At 40.4% G+C, this 20,310-nt stretch overlaps 1 protein-coding gene across 1 annotated transcript in view; it reads right to left on the bottom strand.

The window, feature by feature from the left end:
• DSG2 (desmoglein 2) overlaps nucleotides 1–7,858 on the bottom strand; it is a 70,052-nt gene extending 62,194 nt beyond the window's left edge. The window contains exons 1-2 of the mRNA XM_011933296.1: nucleotides 7,762–7,858; nucleotides 17–575 (exon numbers count right to left, since the gene is read on the bottom strand). Of these exons, the coding sequence (XP_011788686.1) occupies nucleotides 17–575; nucleotides 7,762–7,858 (656 nt within the window). The remainder of the gene's footprint in view (nucleotides 1–16; nucleotides 576–7,761) is intronic.
• Between the last annotated feature and the right edge of the window lie 12,452 nt (nucleotides 7,859–20,310).

Here is a 20,310-nt window from a genome sequence, read left to right as displayed (position 1 = left end):
CGCGGCCCAGCCCAGCCCTAAGGCGCGGCTCCAGGTGGGGCCGCTGCGAGAAAATGGAGCCGGGGGCCGGCCCGGGCCGCTCTTACAGAGGTCGGGAGTTCCGCAGAGGAGGGAGGCGCGGGGTGGACTCCCGCCCCCTCGCACTCGCACCTGGGACCGTGACGTTCTTGGGTTGGGGACTGTGGGTGGCTGGCCCCGCCCCGCCGTTCTTTCCTTCCCGACCCCCTCCTCTCTGGAGAATGGCGGGAGGAGGGAACCTCCTGGAGGGGCTCGACCTTGGTAGCGCGCGGATTGCAGGGCCCCGGCCCAAGGACAAAAGCTCCACCGAGCAGAGTCCTGCGGAACTAACCTGCCCAGTGGCTGCGGGGCCAGGACTCCCAGCACCGCCCAAAGGTCCCGCGCTTTGTGATTGTGCTTTGGGCCTGGAGCGCAGGTGGCACTGGTGACATGGGGACCCGCGTTCTCAGGGAAGCTGCGACCGCGGTGCGTTCGGCCCCCTCTCAGGGAGCGGAGGTTGTGGAGCAGAATTTCAGATGGCTGTCTCCGCAAAGGCTGCTCTTCCCTACGGCCCTTAACTGCTTCCAGCAGGTTTGCAGCTTATCTGGCTCGGGGAGAAACAATCACCAGAGGTCAAAAAGGCCAATTCTTGGCCTGGGAGAAAACTCTGGGTTTTACGAAAAATATATATACTCTTTGATATGATTTACAAATTCTTTTACACCACTAGCTAGATCAGAGGCCCCGCTCCAAGAGTAACTAGCTGGGTGGCCTGGACTAGCCTCTTTGGGCCTCAGTTTCCATATCTGTCAAATGGGATTAATACCGACCAACGCACAGGGATGTTTTGAGAACGAAATTGGAAAACCTTATGTAAAGCATTCTGCAGTGCCTAGAACTTAAGCGTTCAATAAATAATTGTTAAAATTAGAACAGTATGATTGCGAGGTAAGATGTTACATTGAAATCTTCTTGAAAAGCAGAAACTTAGTATGGGCATCCAAACACTAGAATCAGCTCCGGATTAGGAAACTTCTAAGAAATGTAACGATTGGAAGTAGCTGACGAGCCTATTGTTCTGTGCCGGCAAGGGAGAAGAAAAGACACACACACACAATGCCTTTAAGGGTAAACAACCTTTATCCCAATTACATGGCAATGCGGATATAATAAGCGAATGATATACTAAGCAAATTGCAATGGGAAGGGGAGAAGGGAAAAGATATATTTATATTTACACTCACCAGACTGTGGAGGATTTGCCACCAGACCGGGAAGCAACAGCCTGGGCTCCAGAGTCGGACACTGCACTCACCAGACTACAGAGGATTCTCATGAAGTTTCTGCATGCTCTGGGACCCTAGCTCTTTGTGTAACCAGTTGTTTGGCATGAGACCCAGTGACAAGGGCCCTTCCCGACTGGGCTCAAGGAACACAAAAAGGTCAACTTGTTTTTGCGATTGTCTGTTGTTTATCAACAACTAACAAATAGGAATAGATTAAATAGAGATTTCTTTGAAACAGAGCTGGATGAATTCCTCAAGGGGCTCACACCACCTGTTCCGGGACTGGGTGACTATTGTTCCTGTCCATGTTCAGTTGAGTTCACATTTAATATTTAACTTTTCCTCCACAGTCAGCTTCAATTTGATAATCAACTGCAGGATAATACCCCTACAGATACATGGGGAAGGCATAGTTGATCTAGATTACAGATACAGGGTAAACACAGGAGAATGAAAAGCAAAATTAATAACCACACCCACCATGGCTTTGCAAGGAGAGTAATATTGTGAGAATCGTCAGGGATATACCCATAACATCCAGTATGCAGTAAGGCGCAAACCCCTCCTTGGGTTGCAGTAAGCGTATCTAATGCCATTCCATTTGCAACACAACAGTACGCAGCTGAGCAGATTCATCTGGTAACAACATACGTCCAGTGCTACTATCATTAAGAGCTTTTCTTAGAAGTAAGCTTAATATTTTAATTTGTTGCTGAAGCAGGATTACATCGGCCGCAGGGGAGAATGCTGTGATAGGGTACCACCTCTAGGGAGTCGGGTGCACTCATAACCAGGGATGTTTGTGAGCATCTAGATTACTGGGGAGGGCAATATTATCCCGGATGGTGAATGGAATTAATGGCCATCCCCAAGTGCATCTTCCCCATCCAATGTGGGGGCAGGTATTGCCACCCATAGGATCCGCATACGCAGAGGGCCCCCCAGGGGACAGCAATGGAGTTACTGTAATCATAGTGTACTCGTGTGTTATGAAAATAGGAAAGAGATTGTGTTTCACTGGGGATAATGTTGATTTGGAGCATGTGTTGACAGTGTCTGGCAGTAGAAACCCCAGAGCACCAAGCCTTGGTTTGGTCAAAGAAAGTCCAGGTTGGATTGCAAGTGTTGTTGTTGTGGTCCCATTTGTAGCGACATAGTCATTCAGAAATGTTAGCAGGGAGGATTCTCCAAGGTAGCCCATTCCCAGCGGCCTCCAGCAACTCAACGCATAGCCCACATAGACTGCGGTTGGTTTCTTCTGCAGCGGTGGCTACCCAGTTGATGAATTTAATCTTGGCCTCAGACACAAAGACACAGGTGCTGACCATTAGTAGATAGGTTATTCCCTGTGATAACAGAGGGAAATATGATATTGTTTCTCATCTTTAGGAAATTGGACTCTGCTTCATTTTCTGCTCCTATAGCTACAAGGTCACCAGTCTTAAGGGTGGGACCTGATGAATACTGTACCCAAATTTTGGCTCCAGGATTTTGGCTCCAGGATCTGAATTTCCCAGTTCTGTATGTAGCCTCTGTTGGGGCAGAGATTTCCTCGGGGGTAATTGTTGACAAGGTTCCACTAACAATTGAGCAACCAGCATCTGAGGTTTTATAGCAAAAGAATCTGGAGTGGTATTGTGTAAAATGACGTTTAACTCGCCCTGGTAATCACTATCAATTATACCATACATTATAAAGCCTCTCATTGCAAGTCTTGAACATGTTGTAATCCATTCATCCGCATTCAAGTTTGCAATTATGGTGGAAATTTTGGCCTGTTGATCTGCCTGCTGATGAAATAGTCTTTCAAGAGAAAACAGAGACACATGAGCATCAACATGGAAAATAGTGATAATGGTAGTGTGTGCCAGGATTCAGATATCTTCCCCGTATTGTTTACCCCAAACCTCTTTGTTCCCAATTAACCATTTGTTTTGTTGCCATTGGGGCATCCAGGTAGGAAGAACATTTGCTACTGACCAAGAGTTGGTATTCAAGTGACAAATCCCTCTGGCCTTCTCCTGAATAGCTCAGAGGACCACTACTAGTTCAGCCAACTGGCTGCTCCCACCCCTTCCTTTATCAGAAATTCTTATGCTTTTTAACAGGGTTATGAGCCATCGCCTTCTAGCATCGGGTCCCATCAATGTATCCCATCGGATCCATCAGTAAACCAAGCATGTTTCTGATCCTCTGGGCTTAGTTCTTTAAAGGATTTGCCCCATTGGATGGGGGAGGTTTCCTTCTCTATCTGTAGGACTTGCTTGGTGGTTTCCTGAGCTGGCAAGTTTTGTATATCCTCATGTAAAAGTGATACCCCCTTTGGTTTTGGCTTAGCCTGGTCTTGTATGTACCATTTCCATTTGATGATGCTACTTTCTTGGGCGTGCCCTATCCGGTGAGCTTTGGGGGAACTCATGATCCAAGTCATGATAAGAATTTCAGGCCTCATAAAGACATCATGGTTGAAGCAGAGGTGCGCCATTCCAGCAAAGCCCAATAGCAAGCTAACAATTGATTCTAGAAAGGTGTATAAGCTTTGCCATCCTCTGGCAGTTTTCAGGTCCAAAACCCCACAGGTACTGTCTTCCCATCTTGTTTCTGCTAAGGCTGTGATTAGCATGTTGATCTAGGACAGTTACTTGCAGTTCTGCTGGCCCATCCCATATGGGTCATAGATCCAGGACCAGTTGCACTGCTTGTTTAGCTTGTTCAAAAGCCATGCTCTCTTCCTCTCCCCAGTGAAAGTCATAGCCTTTTCTAGTGACTGCATGCAGAGGTTGTAAAATGTTACCCAAGTGGGGAATATAATGTCTCCAGAATCCAAGCAAGGCAATAAATTTCTGGGCCTCCTTTTTAGTGGTAGGAGTTGCAAATTCTAGTATTTTAGCTTAGCCTTTGGTAAAATGGACTATTTCCCTGCATTCCATAGGATGCCAAGACATTTTACAATGTGTGCAGGTCCTTGAATTTTACTGGGGTTAATTTCCCGTTCTTGAGACAGAAGCTGGGTTTTACCTGCTCCAATCCCCAGCTCACTAGTTTTTCAGTTTTACACTGACTGGGCCACTTGAACAACTGCTTTTTTTAGCAATAGTCTGATAGCTTTGAGCCTGATTAGTCAAGACATAGGCCTGGCATTGGGCCAGGGTGAGTCTGGAAGTCAGATTAGCGTTTTCCTTTTCCAGCTTACATTTCTCTTGTAGCAACCAGTCCCTATCTTGATACATTAACTTATAAGCAGTAAGCAAGCACCATCCACGCCAGAAAATTCCCTCAGTTTCTTCTTTACCAACTGGGATTCCCTGCAGCACCTCATGCACAGCCAATGGCTCAAAATGCACTAATTTAGATTCCCAATTTTCACACAGTCCAGGTCCATTGGATCACTCAGTGACCAAGGAGGAGAAGTCGGTGAGTTCTCATCCCGGGATATGGGGACCTCCCAGCCTGATCCTTGTGGTGGAAAAATGACATGCTTTTGCTTTTGGATCCTGTTCGTGACCATAAAAATGTTTTGTGTGGGAGACCTGTGAGGGGAGAAGGCATGCACAATACTTTTAACAGTAAACAACCTTTATCCCAATGCAGATATAATAAACAAATGATATAATAAGCCAATGATATAATAAGCAAATTGATATAATAAGCAAATTGCAATGGGAAGGAGAGAAGGGAAAAGATAAATATATATGTATATGTATATATGTGTGTGTGTATATATATTTACATTACCTCAACTATGGAAGATTCATCACCAGACTGGGAAGCAACAGCCTGGTCTCCAGAGTCGGCCACTCATCCGTACACTGACAAGGAGATGTCTCATGAAGCTTCGGTGCAGTCTGGGACTGTAACCAGTCATTTGGCATGAGGCCCAGTCACAAGGGCCCTTCACGACTGGGCTCAAGTAACACAAAAGGTCAACTTGTTTTTGCAATTGTCTGTTGTTTTTCAATAACTAATGTATAGGTATAGATTGAAATAAAGATTTCTTCAAAACAGTGCTGGATGAATTCCTCAAGGGGCTCACACCACCTGTTCCAGGACTTGATGACCATTGTTTGTGTCCATGTTCAACTGAGTTCAAATGTAACATTTAACTTTTTTCCCACCCCTATATAAGCATAAAGGGTTATTTGGAGACTAGAAAGAGAGGTTGGGCATTAAATTTGGCTCAAATAGTAGAGTTCCTTCTGTGGTCCAAAGTGCCCCCTCTCCCTCTGGCAGCATCTCCCACTCTTCTCTCCCAAGTGCCAATCTTCAAGATCTAGTAAGGTAACCACTTCCTCTTTACACTCTTTCTTCCCAGGCCCCCAAGGACCACTGCCTATTTGAGCTGAGAGAAGCACATTGTCCATATGTTTGGGGCTTAGCTACTGAGTAGATTTTCTCATGCAGTTACTTAAGTGACAGTGGCTGAATTAGTTGAGGACTTAGCTCATCACTCTGCTCAGAAGTGCCCCAACCTGTGCTGTGTACTGTGGGATACTCTCAGTAAACTTTTTTACATAATTGAATCTGGAGAAAATACGTCTCAATTTCCACTGCTTTCTCTTGAGCTAGATGGGGGTATTAGCACACCTTGGTGACACTTCTCATTTGCCATTATGCTGGGAGCACTCCTGATTTAAGAAGTGAGGCTTTACCAAATCACTTGCAGAAATAATTGTAGGAAACTATATGTCAGTCCTGCCTTACATTTGTGCCCTTGCAATTGAGTCCTATAGAGAAGTATTTATGCTTCGTTATTAAGACTTCGGTTTCTATTCAGCAATGAAGATAATCGTAGCTTCCAGAAGGAGAAATAGCCAATGCAAACTTTATTTCTGTTGTATTTTCAACCTCCCCTGAAGGCTGTCAAAGTTAGTTTCAAGGTAGTATTCCTTCTATAAGACATTTTCCCCAGGACTTTGAGAGAAGGTGCCAATATGTCATCCAATGCCATAAATGTCACTCCTGAATTAGTTCTACTTTAAAAAATCTAAAACTTATGACTCAGGGAGCTGAAGGGACTTCTTGAGAATCAGATGTTTCACAGCTATCCCTCTGGCTCCTAACTTCTTTATGCTGGGGTTAGAATAAATCTCTTTTGTACATCTCTGTGCACAAAAATAAATGTAACCATTACCAACAGAGGACTAAGGATTTGTTTACAATAAATTGAAGTGTTAATAGGATGTGAAAATTTTAACTTTCATGTTTTCCTCCCCTAAGTTAGTTGAACATTATGGTAAATGTACTTTTCTTAAGACATTTAGAATGGATTGGTTCAAAACATATTTTATGCAAACAATAATTACCTTTAACATCTAGATCTATTAAAAATATCTACCTGAATTTATGTTTTCCAGAATACTTTGCTTCACACACATACACAGATGAGAATAATCTTCAAGTGACTAGCTCATTAAAATCACCTCTTTAATATGATCTAAAACAAAAAATACTTTAAAGGGTTTCAGAAAGATCAATGAAAATTAATATATCTCTTTTCTACTAACACTTCCTCCTTATTCCCAACACATCCTAGCATTAAATATTACTTTAAAAATGGACAGTTCTTTGCTAAAGGTCTGATAAGTGGCTGACTACTTAATTCCAGTGAAAATTTCATGAGTATATGTATTAGATTTAATGTTTCAGAGGTGAGAGCTAAATCTGGTTGCTATCCTTTTAAAATGCCTTATAAACAAATCATAGAGTTGTGTAACTGTTATAAAAAAAGGTTATCATGGTCAGGAGGATTACTCATAGAATGTTGATTACTAAAGGGCGTATGGGCACAGGACAAAATATGAAATACTCCCAGGTAATCTGAGAAGGGAAGTACAAGGAGGAATCTGTTTTTTGGTTTAGTTCTACTAGTTTATTCAATATCTACCTTGTCCCTGTTCAACAAACATTTAATTTTCATTTTATTGGGAATGCAAAATTAAATGTTTTCCTGTATCCAAAGAAACAAGAATACGTGCTTATAAAATAATATAACTATAATTACTTACAAAATAAAATAATATAACCGCTGTGGTAGAACTACACATGCAGTATAATATGAACAATGAAGAAGTTTCCCACCTCACACTTTGGACTATGGGATTAGAAAAGGCTTCTTAGAGGAAGTTTGGTGAAGTGATGCTTAAAGGATGAGTAATTGTGAACCAGGTGTTGAACCTGCCTGGGCAGAGGAACTCAAAGCATAGACGCTGTTGATGAAGAGTCAGGGCTTTCGCTTCAGCTGTGAAAAAAGCTTTCTTTTCATCATGATGACACAAAAAGGGAAATCAGAAGTAAAAACTTCTCTTTTGGTAAAAACATGTTGAGTTTGAGACATTAGAACAAAATCCAATTAGAAAAGCCTAGCAAGTCATTTGAAATGAGAAAGGACAACTGCATTGCGAATAGATTTGGGTAGCAGAAATAGTCACCTTATTTTGTTCCCATCTCACTGGCTGTTCTTTCTCAATCCATTTCTTACCCTTTGCTACTTGTAAAATGTGTGTGTCTTCTGAGTTCTGTACTTTGCTTCTTTTCTTCTTACTTAGTAGCAGGTATGATTCTGTGGTCACTTCCATTGTGTAAACTTAGCTTGCTTTCTCAAGCTTGAATTATGGGACATCACTACTTGGATATTTCATGGGAACCTCACACTTTCATAATAATTTTGTAGGGATATCAAACAGCATATTGACAAAAAAGCTTTCCCTCTGATATGGTTTGGCTGTGTCCCCCACCTAAATGTCATCTCGAATTTTAGCTCCCATAATTCCCATGGTTTGTGGGAGGGACCTGGTGGGAGATAATTGAATCATGGGGGCAGTTTCCCCCATACTGTTCTCATGGTAGTGAATAAGTCTCACAAGATCTGATGGTTTTATAACGGGTTTCCTCTTTCGCTTGACTGTCATTCTCTCTTGTCTCCCTTCATGTAAGACATGTCTTTGCTTCTCTTTTGCCACGATTGTGAGGCCTCCCCAGCCACATAGAACTGTGAGCTTACTAAACCTCTTTCCTTTATAAATTACCCAGTTTCAGGTATGTCTTTATTAGCAGCACGAGAACAGATTAATACATCCTCTCTTTACTATCTCTCCAGTGCAAGCTTGCTACTTCCTCATATGCCCCACTCAGTCAATGGCAGCCTTGTGAACTTGGCCACTCATGCTAGGACCTGAGTGGCATCCTCTATTCCTTTTTCCGTGCTCTCCGTGTCTAGTTACTTACCTCTCCTTCAGTACTCTGTGACTCTATCCCAGATGACTCACACAACCTGCATAGCAGCAATCACATTGTAGTTTATGGTTATTTTATCCACGTCTACTACTCCACCCATTTCTTTTTCTCAAAGCTGTTCCTTCTTTGAGAGCAGAGGCCATATGATATTCACAGTGGGCCCAACCCTCAGCATCCAGTACATATCAGATGATCAATTAAGATTTGTTGAAGTAAGACCACACAGAAAGGGATTAATTTTAACTGAAAAAGGAATATTATGAGGAAAAGTATTTGGAATATCCACTGTGGGTGAATTAGCAGAGGTTCTGGTAAGAAAATGTTGGTCTGTGATATGTGTGTGTACATGCATTTGCACACACACGCACACATGTTAGTTTGTGTACATGTGTTATCTGTAACACTGCAGCCCAGGGCAGAATAAGGATGGCAGCTGATAGGTGTAAGTCAGGGTTGTAGAGTGGCCTGACTGACAGTTAAGAGGTATAAGTATCCAGGAAAGATCAACTATTATTTTGATGTTTTTCTAGGTCCAGATTGACAACATCTTATGGAAATATCTATGTAAAACATCTATAAACAGAACTGAACTAGGCACTGAGGACAATATCACACATACAAAGATGATTAAACAAGATCTATAACAAAAGGCTGAAAGTACTGGGAATATTTAACTTAGTAAAGAATAAAGTGGTCAGGTGCGGTGGCTCAAGCCTGTAATCCCAGCACTTTGGGAGACCTAGGTGGGTGAACCACCTGAGATCAGCAGTTCAAGACCAGCCCAACCAACATGGTGAAACCCCATCTCTGCTAAATATAAAAAATTAGCTGAGCGTGATGGTACATGCCTGTAATCCCAGCTACTTGGGAGGCTGAGGCAGGAGAATTGCTTGAACCTGGGAGGTGAAGGTTGCAGTGAGCCGAGATTGCACCTGTGCACTCTAGCCTGAGCAACAAGAGTGAAACTCCGTCTCAAAAAAAAAAAAAAAAAAAAGAATAAAGTGACAGTATCAGAAAAAGAATGTTAAAGTCCTAAAAATCATTTCTGTAAGGAATATATTCCTATTGCTTCTTTAAGAGGAAATATGTTTAAGTTTCAGAGGAAAAGGTTTAGGTTAGAAACTGTAACTTTCCATTCCATAAAAAAAGCTTCATGAAAAGAAATGAAAAAAGGTCTAAGTATCCAGGATACTCCTGGAATTGAGTGTGGTCAGGAGGAAGACAGACAGGGTAAATGAAGCTGGAGGAGCTCAGGGGCCAGCTAAGAATAGACAGTTCGTTACATTGGCCATGGAGAAATGGGAGAGGATCGTCCTTCCCCTCAATCCTGGAGAAAGACCCATGGTCCTGTACCATGTAAGACAAGGCATGGATGACAGCACCGACATTTGGAGTCAGGACCTTGAAATTCTTATGGACTCTCCAGTTAGATGGACCAAGAGCTGCTTCTGCCTTAGGTAGCGAGAACTTGGCCAACTTGGGGGTGGAGGAGGCCTCTAATAAGAGAGTGGGAAAAATTCTGTTGACTTTCCCAGTTAGAACTCATAGGATAATAAAGCCCAGCAGACTGGAAGCCCTATTTTCTAGCACAGAGAAGCCAGCACGTCCTTAATGAACAGTCCCCACATTCTGGGGGAGCAAAAATAGGCAGCCCTGAGATCACAGCCACAGACGTCAACATCCCGAAAGAGTGAGAGTCCCAGTGCCGTGAGTCACAGTATCTCACTGAGCTTTCCCCACGTGTTCCTCCTGGTGAGTCAGTATACATGGACTGACTGCTTTGGATGCAAAGTCTCTGAGCCAAGCTGTTTTAAGGAAATTGTTAACATTGTTCATGAGGTACAGGAGAATTAGGGAAAGGCAATGATAGTTGCAGAATAGGATTTGGTGCAGTAGAGGAAACAAAATGCTCTATTCTTGGGAATCAGTAGGGTGTTGAACACATCTCATGCAGTCTTTTTTGAATGAAGTCACACTAGTTTAAAAATGTTATCAGAATATAATAATGATGGGTTAAGGCAATTATGAAACAGGCAACTGCCTGGGAAACCCCAGCAAGGCCTGGAGGCCCCAACATAAGGCCTCTCCCATTCACTAAGTAATGTCGGCATTCCTTCAGCAGAAGGCTTCCTTGGAGTGCGTATTACTGGGAGGGCAACATGCTGATCCATTGTCAGTTACTTACATCTTAGTCTAATGCCACAGGTTCACCAGGCACTCCTCACCTCGGAGGCTTGCATTTGCGGTTCCTTTTCCCTGGAAGGATCTGCTCCAGAAACATACAAGGTCTTTTCCATCACTCTTCACTTTTCTCCGCTCAAATGTGACCTTCTCAGTAAGGACATTCCCTGACCAATGATTTTTAAAATTGTAATTACCCCCGTCCCCCACCCTGCCACCCACCCGTGCCCAGAGCTCCCCATCCTCTTTTTCTCTTCTAAAAGACTGTGTTTTAACTTCTTTCTTATCTGTTGCCGTTCCCTAGGATGTAAACTTTGTAAGTGCTGGGATTTTTCCCTGTGAACTGCCATGTATCCTGCAAATAAAACAGTGCCTGGCCCAGTTGTAGGCCTTTAGTAAATCCCAGCCGAATGTGTAAATAAATGAATAAGTGAAGAAAATTTCAAGGTTATTTTGGAAGAGAGAGAGAGACAGACAGTAAAATGAGGGTAAAGGGGAAAAGGAGAAGAGAACATTGGATTCGTGGAAAGACACGAGTGACTGTCACCAAAGCGGGACGGGGGTGTGATGGGAGGCCTGGCTCACTGCGGACAAAACTGCTCTACCTCACAATTTCATCAAGGCTGGGCATTGCCAAGACTGCTGGGACGGGGTGAAGTGGAGGAGTTCAGAGGCCAGTGGAGAACGCTGCTGTGTTCTTCCTCTGCTTTAAGGCTCCCTTCCTTGCAGGGCGAACCAAGGAAGAAAGCATTAACAACACGAAAAATCCTCCTTCTCCCTGGAAATGAACAGAGTGTGCATTCACTAAAGGAGTGCAACACTGGGGAAAGCTGATTTTATCTACTCATGACAATTCTATTCTTTTGGTTTCACCCTAGGTTTTGTTTATGGAGGTTCTTGGAAAGATAAGGGAAATAGCAAAGAAAGAGAGCAGGGGAGTCCTCGGTTGCTAACAACAGTCCTGGACTGGAATCCATCACCAGCAGGACAGGGCTTGCAGGGTTTTAGGGCAGGCACAGCAGTACTTACTGAGTGTCAGACAGAAACCACCACACGGACCCGTTGTGACTAATGAGCTTAGGGAGATACACAGAAATAAATAAATAAATAAAAACCCTCAGAAGACAGAAAAAACAAACAAAACTGGTTTTTGGCAATTATTTCATTCATTCGTAGATAGACAATGACATTCTATGTGCAAGGAAAAAGTGACATAGAAGCAATGCAGTAGCTTTGGAGAGTGAACCCGGAAGTAAAACAGTGGGTTTAAAAATCCTTCCAAATGACCTAGAATGATAATGGTAAGTACTTTGGTTGAGAGATACAGAATTTCAAAAGTACATGATTTTCATTCTAAAGAAAAAACAAGGATTTAAAGTAATTAAATTATTTATTTTAATTTACTTTACAAATTAGTCTTTTTGGTGGTGGCTTGAAAATTTCAGTCAGCATACTCATTTGTTAATAGTAGCAATCTGAAATTTGTGAATGATTTACTTTGTTAAAATGATTGGAGCACATTTAAGGCTATTCAATAATAAACTTACCCACTTGTGTGCTGCTATTCTTCTCAGGTTGAGGAAGAACATGGGTTCCGTCAGGGAAGGAGATGGGAACCTTAGCCTTGATCACAGGGCTTCTCCATCTGAGGGTGTGAGCTTGTGAATGTCATCTATTTTGGAGGACGTACTTCATGAACGGTGCTGACTACAATTACGATATGGTTATTTTTGAATCCCAGGTTAGATATTGTGAATGGCAAATTATTTCTGTCTAGTAACTTTACTTCTGTAGAAAAAGTAATTGAAAACCCCATAACATGATAAATAATAATTTAATTAACTTAGTTATCTGTACACAGCCAGGGAACTGGAGAGTTGAAGTAGTCTTTCAGATATTATAATAGAAGAGAACCAAAACGTTGTCTCTGGATGTCTAGAATTTCAGGAAAAAAAATTTTTTTTTTTTTGAGACAGAGTCTTAGTCTTGCTCTCTCGCCCAGGCTGGAGTACAGTGGGGCAATCTCAGCTCACTGCAACCTCTGCCTCCTGAGTGCAGTGGCACAATCTCAGCTCACTGCAGCCTCTGCCTCCCGGGTTCAAGTGGTTCTCCTGCCTCAGCCTCCTGAGTAGCTGGGATTACAGGCACATGACACCATGTTTGGCTAAGTTTTGTATTTTTAGTAGAGATGGGGTTTCACCATGTTGGTCAGGCTGGTCTCGAACTCCTGACCTCGTGATCCACCCGCCTTGGCCTCCCAAAGTGCTGAGATTACAGGCGTGAGCCACCGCACCTGGCTGAAAATATTTGTTTTTAAACCCATTTTGTTCAAATTATATAGCCTTTTTTTTTTTTTAGTAGACCTAGATTGAGTTATATCACCTCTTCTAATTCTCACTTCAAGTGGAGGTTTTATGAGACAGAGATATGTTTAAAGATTAAGTAAACTGATTAAGCAAAAAAAGTTTGACACAAAGAAGGCAATGGGAAAAAAATTGCTCTAGATAGTTTAGATGTAATGCTCACAATGACCCTTTTCAACTTGTCTGAGGACAATTGTGGTTAAAATTTTGAAAAATGATTGTGCTGACTATGAACATTACTGTGTATCTTGAAAGCTGACCCCTTACTTAGCTAGGCACTCTTCTGCACATTTACTGTAATGTCTTCCTCCTCCCAATGGCCGTCTCTTCAGCTGGAACAATATGTGAATGACATTATACCTTTGGAGAGGGTTACACCCATTTTATGCAAAATCAGCTACAATAAAGTTAAGTCAGTCAACAAAGACTGCTTATGATTAATTCTCTTATGGGTATGAGAGAGGAAGAAAGTGTATCATTGTACTTCTTTCTTAACTGTGGGATTAGAACATTAAAGTAAGTAGTAAAGTTGATGACAACAGGTTAAGCAGAACAGAATTACAGAAAAGATTCAGAGTTGGATAATGTGAAATCCATGTAAAACCTCATGTGAAGAATTGCTGTATGGTTCATAAAATTGCCACAGCAAGTTTTCATTGTTTGACACTGCGGGAGAATCAGTCTACTCTATACCCCAGAATTTTCAATATTTGAAATCTTGAGTCTACAGAGGATGCTCAGTGGGTCAGAATGTGAGGCCTGAGTCCCAGGTGCATAGAAGTGGTCTACACGGACAGATGTGAAATGTGCAATTGGAGGGATGTTGGACAGTGTGAGTTGTCCAGTTGCTTTACCTCCTAACCTATTGCTCAATGATAATGAAAATTCACTTTGTTTGTGCAGTCAACAAATATTCTAAACATTAAAGACACACACTTCAGAGAGAAGTAACAAAGTGCTTTTTGTGATTTATACCTTACTGTGAATTAATTTCTCAAATATTAAAAAACTTATCAACGAGTTATGGCCAGTTTTTAGAGGAAGCAGGTAACAGTGAATATGAAGACGTTAGGCATGTCATGTGCTAGAAATAAAGAATAAACATGCAAAGGTAAAGACGGATTTCACTTCCTTCCATTTTATGATGGGTCAGCTGGCATTTGCTCATTTTTTTGATAATATTTTAAAATAATATTTATTATGAAAAATAAGCTCATTTTTCACTTGCCCAGCAGTGATAATGATCCATAAATCATATAGAAACTGAACATAAAATGTGGTCTTTTTTCATGCAGTTTGTCACTATTCTAGTAACAGTAAAATATATATCCAATGGAAGTGGGGTCGATTAGCGTCATTCTTTTCATGCTCGTTTTCAAATAACTGTTTTTTTTTCCCCAGAGCCATCTGGCTGTCCCATCTAGCTGGTAGAAATTACATAGTAAGTATTCTTTGGGGAAGAAAGAAGCCATCCATTCTGCCCATGACCCTATTGCAACATGATAGAAACAACCTACACGACCCTGTCACATTCGATATCCCCCTGAACACGGGAATTCAAGTCTTCATTTAGAAACCTAAACTCACTTTTCCAAGGAAGCTGAACTGAAAAATGGCAACCATCTGGTGATTCTGATCAGTTTGGGTATACAAGATAACAATTTGTTATGAACTGGCACATCTCCATTGGACTGTGTATTCATCGAAATTTCCAGTGCTGAGAAGACTAGGACAATCCTTGTGGCTAAGGCAAAAAATTAATAAAAAAGACATATTGTGGTGGCAGTAGCAGAAAGAGAATCAGCCTAGCCAATTCTTAACTCTGAAATTGATCCCTGAGTTACTTCTCAGCCTCAATTAAAGCATCCATACAAAAGGAGGGCTTTGGATCATACAATAGGGATAGGGATATTTTGAGATTCTGTGGTTTCAGTAGTTTGTACATCAGAACTCTTAACTTTGAGATGATTGAGTTCATCTTGAAGATTTAAAATACAGAAAAAAAATGAAAACAAATCTTTATGAGCATTTACTATGCTCAAAGTGCATTCTTGTAACTTTACAGAAACAGTGTGAAATAGAAGCTATTATTATCTTCCTAGTAATAGTCCAGAGATGTTCAGAGAGATTAAGAAACTTGCCCCAAACCATAAAGTTAGTAAGTTGGGAAACGGGGATTTGAACTCAAGTATGTAGTATGTCTCCAAAGCCTGAACTCTTAACCATTAACTTAAATACACACACACACACACAAAAAAACAAAAACAAAAACAGAAACCTTTTCAAGTTTAATTTTTGTTAATCATTAAAACATAGTTATTTTGATTGACTAATAGATGGAATGAGATTTTTAAAAATTCTCTTAGCTCCTTTGGTAGTAGTTTCATTTTTTTTTTTAATAAACTTTAATAGGTTTTCTTAGGTTGACAACTCATTCTGTATATTCACGAACATCTCCTGACTTGTTCCTTCAGTAGAGATACCCTTTTCTAGCCAGCGTTGGCAAAAGCAGCAATAGCATGCATTGGCTTGTTTGAGAGGCCCTGGGTGAGCCTTTGTTGCATAAAGTAGGAGGTCTGTTATTGTCTTGGTAGCATATGCCTTCATTATAAGTTTGCCTCTTTGAAAGAATATTCAAAGACCAGCATGAAAGAGAACATTTCCAGGATCCAACAGAGTGTATGTAGAAACAGTGGCAAGTTAGAAAATCAACTTAGATATCAGATAGTTAGCAGCCACAAAATATGTTCTGAGGAAAAATTCATAGCAATTTATAACAGCTGAGAAAAAGAGGGAAGATGCAGGAAGGTAGATATCGTCAGAACTTACTAGACTAAGGATTTATTGCATATTTTTTACTAATTAAATGTTGGGGATGTCAGACCTGGTTGAAAATAATTGAAAGTCTGGTTAAATAAGGCTTTTTCACCATAGCTTACCTAAAGAAACTTAGGTGCAAAATCTAGGTAATTATTATTATTTTCTAAAATAATAAAGCTAGGTGGGAGAATTCTTAAATGCAGAAACTTTGTGTCTGCAGTGTACACTAAGCATTAGTGTCTGGTCCATACATTTGATAATGGTAAGACTCTGCTTTAGCTATGCCAAGCCATGAGGTTACCTGAGGCAAGAATGTGGGTGTGTGTGTGTTTCATCCGAGTTACGACCATATAAATCTTATTATCAGTAGAAGTCAGTTGGACATGAGAAGACACGACTGAAGTTAATCTCATATTTTGTGTTTAAATACTCATTTTTCACTTAGTAACAATGTCTCCTTGCAGGATTGAAAATCACGTCATTATGTCATTTGAATAAATACAGGATTACCTGATTCTTTACTGCTTTATAATCAAGAAAGTTCCTTGCAATCCTTCTTTTGATTATGAAAGAACATAAATACTTCTTCTGCCTTCTGGGAAAATGAGGACATACACATTGTTTCAATATCAGTGTTGCTTATATTATCATCATCTGATTCTCTGTGTTGTCACATAAAATTCACTGTTTGCTAACTTAGTAATGATGAATTCTGCAAACAGAAAACATCGGAGATGTTCTGAGGCATAAAATTGAAAATATAGTGGTACCATGTTCTTCAGGAAAATCAAAGTAGAAATGAAACTGACTTCAAGAAGTAAAAAATTTGTAGTTGTTAAAACGTGTTCTTTTCCACAAATCATGGAAACACTGAGCTGGAAGGACCTGTTTAAGGTAATCATTTCATATCTGGATACATTTCATACAATTTCTTCTAAATAGTGTTTTATCAAAGTAATTTTTAGGGAGTTTACTGAGAAAGAGATTCCAGGTAGTTTTTTTCAGTACTTACAACATCAGTTATAATTGTATAAAATTGCATTTTAATTTTGTATTAAAATACAAAAATTGTAATTTAAATTCAGCTAAATACTTGTTTCTGCAATTTAGGCTTCTGGCTCATTCTTATTAGTTATTGGTTGTGGAAGAGACCTGGTCACTGACCCCTGAAAGAAAAACCTCCGCATGTACTTCAAAATAGCAGCAAATCATGTATTACCATTCTCTCTCTCTCTCTCTCTCTCTCTGTCACTCTTTCTCTCTCCCTCCCACACACACATATGCCTACATTATACTACTTCTTTAATCTTTAAAATTACATCTAGATTTCTAATCCTTTTTATAATTTTCATTTTCTTTGTATTCTTTTTAATCTTGAATGTTCTACTCAAGTCTTAGACTGGAAGTGAACAGATTATTCTGAGAGTAATAGTTATTATTTCCGGACAACTATTGATAAACTTTCACATTTGTGCCACTTATTGTGCAACCTTGAGAAGGTTACTTTGCTTCTCTGAGTCTCTGTTTCCATGCCTATAACCTAAGGATCACTCTAGAACTGAATTAGAGTATGTAGCTCTCTTGACCACTTGGTAACCTTCACTAATGTCTCTTTTCTTCTTGCTCTGATAACTGTATCCATTTGTACTCGTTCTTCAGACATTATCCTCTTGAGTTTTAATTATATCTCTATTGTGTCTGAATTTTTTTGTTTTGTATTTGTAAAAATGAATCAAACTGTGGAAGAAAAAGAAAGTAAAGACACCAATCAGACAACAGCCTGATGTCTTTGGCCATGGAGGTAATCTCAGCACACTCTGGACAGCAAAGCAAGAGGAGTCTCAGCGTTCATCATGGAAAACGTCTGTGGTTTCTGGCTTCTGGAATTTAAATGATTATTTATCTTCTTCTCTTATCAATTATCCCCTTTACATAAAACCATCTAAGACTATGTTATTGAACGCTGTTGAACCGTATAATCTCTAATTCAGTATTCCTCTTTGTAGACCCAGAAGAAGATATGAGACAACATGGAAATGCAAGAACAAGAAGGATTCTTAACTTTTAATTGTTTCTAAATTGTTAGTTGCATTGAAACTAGTCAGTCGAACGTGCTCCATTCACACTGTTACCTCATGTATGAAGGTCCTCAAGTTAAATTAACCGATTTTGTCACTTTTGTTCCTCGAACTTTCTATGAATAGAAGAAGCTGGTAATATTTTTGGATTTTATCTACATGACTTTCATTTTCCTGGAATTGATTTGAAACATTTGAGTTAAGCGAACTACCATTCTTTACTCAATATTTGCTTTAATCCATTTTTTTTCTCCCCATACTGCATGTCCAAACCTCATTATCCATGTTTAAGGAGGAAGGTCAGCCAGAAGAAAGTTCTGAAGCATTGGAGGGACTTATTCTGTGGCATCTTTTAAAAGGAGGCGTAAGGACTTTAGCATTTATGGAAAAACAGTTCCACTTCTGGGGCTGATGGCTTTCACCAGTGACATGGTACATGTTTTTCATCAGGCTAGATTGTAAACATTACCTTCTCTTTTCTCCAACTTTTCTCTCCAAGTCATCTTAGAATGTCACAACTTTTGAATGTCACAACAATGATCTCTTAGTTCCTGAGAGACAATTGCAACTTGCAAAATAAACAGTAAATGACTTAAAGCATGCAGTTAGTAAAGTCCCTCTGCCCTGACCTCATCCAGCATTTCTCCTGCGCTATGTCCACTTGAAGTCATCATGAATCTCAAGATACTTCCTTCCTGCCTGGAAGATGCAGAAAAGGAATCAGCTAGAAAAAATAGCTAAAATACTGATAAAAATACATATGTGAGTCATTTTATATCAGGGGTCCCCAACCCCTCCCCCACCCCCAACAGTACCTGTCTGTGGCCTGTTAGGAACCAGTCCGTAGCAGGATGTGAGCTGCAGGCAAGTGAGCAATCCAGCTTGAGCTCTGCCTCCTATTTGATCAGCAGTGGCATTAGATTCTCACAGGAGCGTGAACCCTATTGTGAACTGCGCATATACGGGATCTAGGTTGCCTGCTTCTTATGATAATACCTGATGATCTGAGGTGGAACAGTTTCATCCTGAAACCATCCCTGCCGCCGTCTGTGGAAAAATCGTCTTCCACAAAAGTGGTTCCTGGTGCCAGAAGGGTTGGGGACTGCTGTTTTATAATCATATTTCTTAATAACTATTAATATAGAGAGTAGTTCAGCTTTTACTTATAAATTTATTGCTGGTTTTATTATAACAACATTACACTGTTTATGGTTTAATACATATGGTTCAAAATGTATAATACATCAAGTAGTAAAGTTTTAAACTTTTCTGCTTAAAACAAGTTTTGTGTAAAAAAATGCAGATACATTTTACATGGCAAATCAATTTTTAAGTCATCCTAAAGACTGATTTTTTTTTGAAATTTAAAAACACATTTAATTTCAATTTCTCTCTTATATAAGCTTTATTACTATAGCATGATTTCCTCTGCAGTTTAACAATGCAGCAAAATTCCCATTTCATGGTAAATTGGGTTTTAAGAGGCAAGGTTAAAATGCTTTGAGGATCCTGAATACACCTTTGAACTTCAAATAGGGGTTATGGTTGTTAATTTAACCCTCATGCATAAGCAGAGGCACAAGTTAGCTGCATGTGCTGTAGACCCCAGAGCGAGCCACTGTTGAGAAGCAAAGAGCAGCAGCAGGAAGAGCAATGAAACCTCCTCAGGACTTACCAGGCTGCTGCACAGGATCTAGCTTCTCTCACCTAAGACGGGCGCATTGAAAGCCTTGTTGCAGCAGCACCCCCGTCTGTGGAAGCACAGGCTGCCTCACTTCTCCAGCTGCTCTAGCAGCTGCCTTCCTGGTAGTCAGGGTACCAGGGAGAAGGAAGAGCACCAGGGTGGGGGATATTTAGGGGACCTCTTTCTTTCAGGACCACACCCTTCTAGGTGAAAGCACAAACACGTGATTACTTTGCATTCCACCTGCAAAAACAAATTTAGGTTTTGAATATGGCAAAAAAAGAAGAAAGGAAAATATAAAACTCTGTATTTTATATACAATAAGGAATAATGGAGGTTGATAATGATCTTGTGATCAGCTAAGACAATGTCAGTAAGCAGGTGAGGTAGGGTGCTTTCTATGGGCAAAAGGACGAATATCTTGAATGACCAGAAATGACTCGAAGAGCTGCATTACTGTCATGGTAGCATGCATGAAGTAATACATCTAAACCTTTGCTAAGCTAACATTATTACTCTCAAGCTTTATTACCCTCAAGCCTTAAATGGCTGTAGCTGTTTAACTTAAAAGCAAGGCTTAAAAAAATAGAGGTTACTCATAAGTGCCTTTCCATATCCCTTTTTGTCTTGAAAATTATTTCACCAACTACTTTTCTGAAATGCTGCTT

Source organism: Colobus angolensis, unplaced genomic scaffold (assembly GCF_000951035.1).
Source record: "Colobus angolensis palliatus isolate OR3802 unplaced genomic scaffold, Cang.pa_1.0 Scaffold125, whole genome shotgun sequence".
NCBI lineage: Eukaryota > Metazoa > Chordata > Mammalia > Primates > Cercopithecidae > Colobus > Colobus angolensis.
Note: the sequence above shows the minus strand (reverse complement) of the source record. Positions and strands in the feature narration are given on the sequence as shown.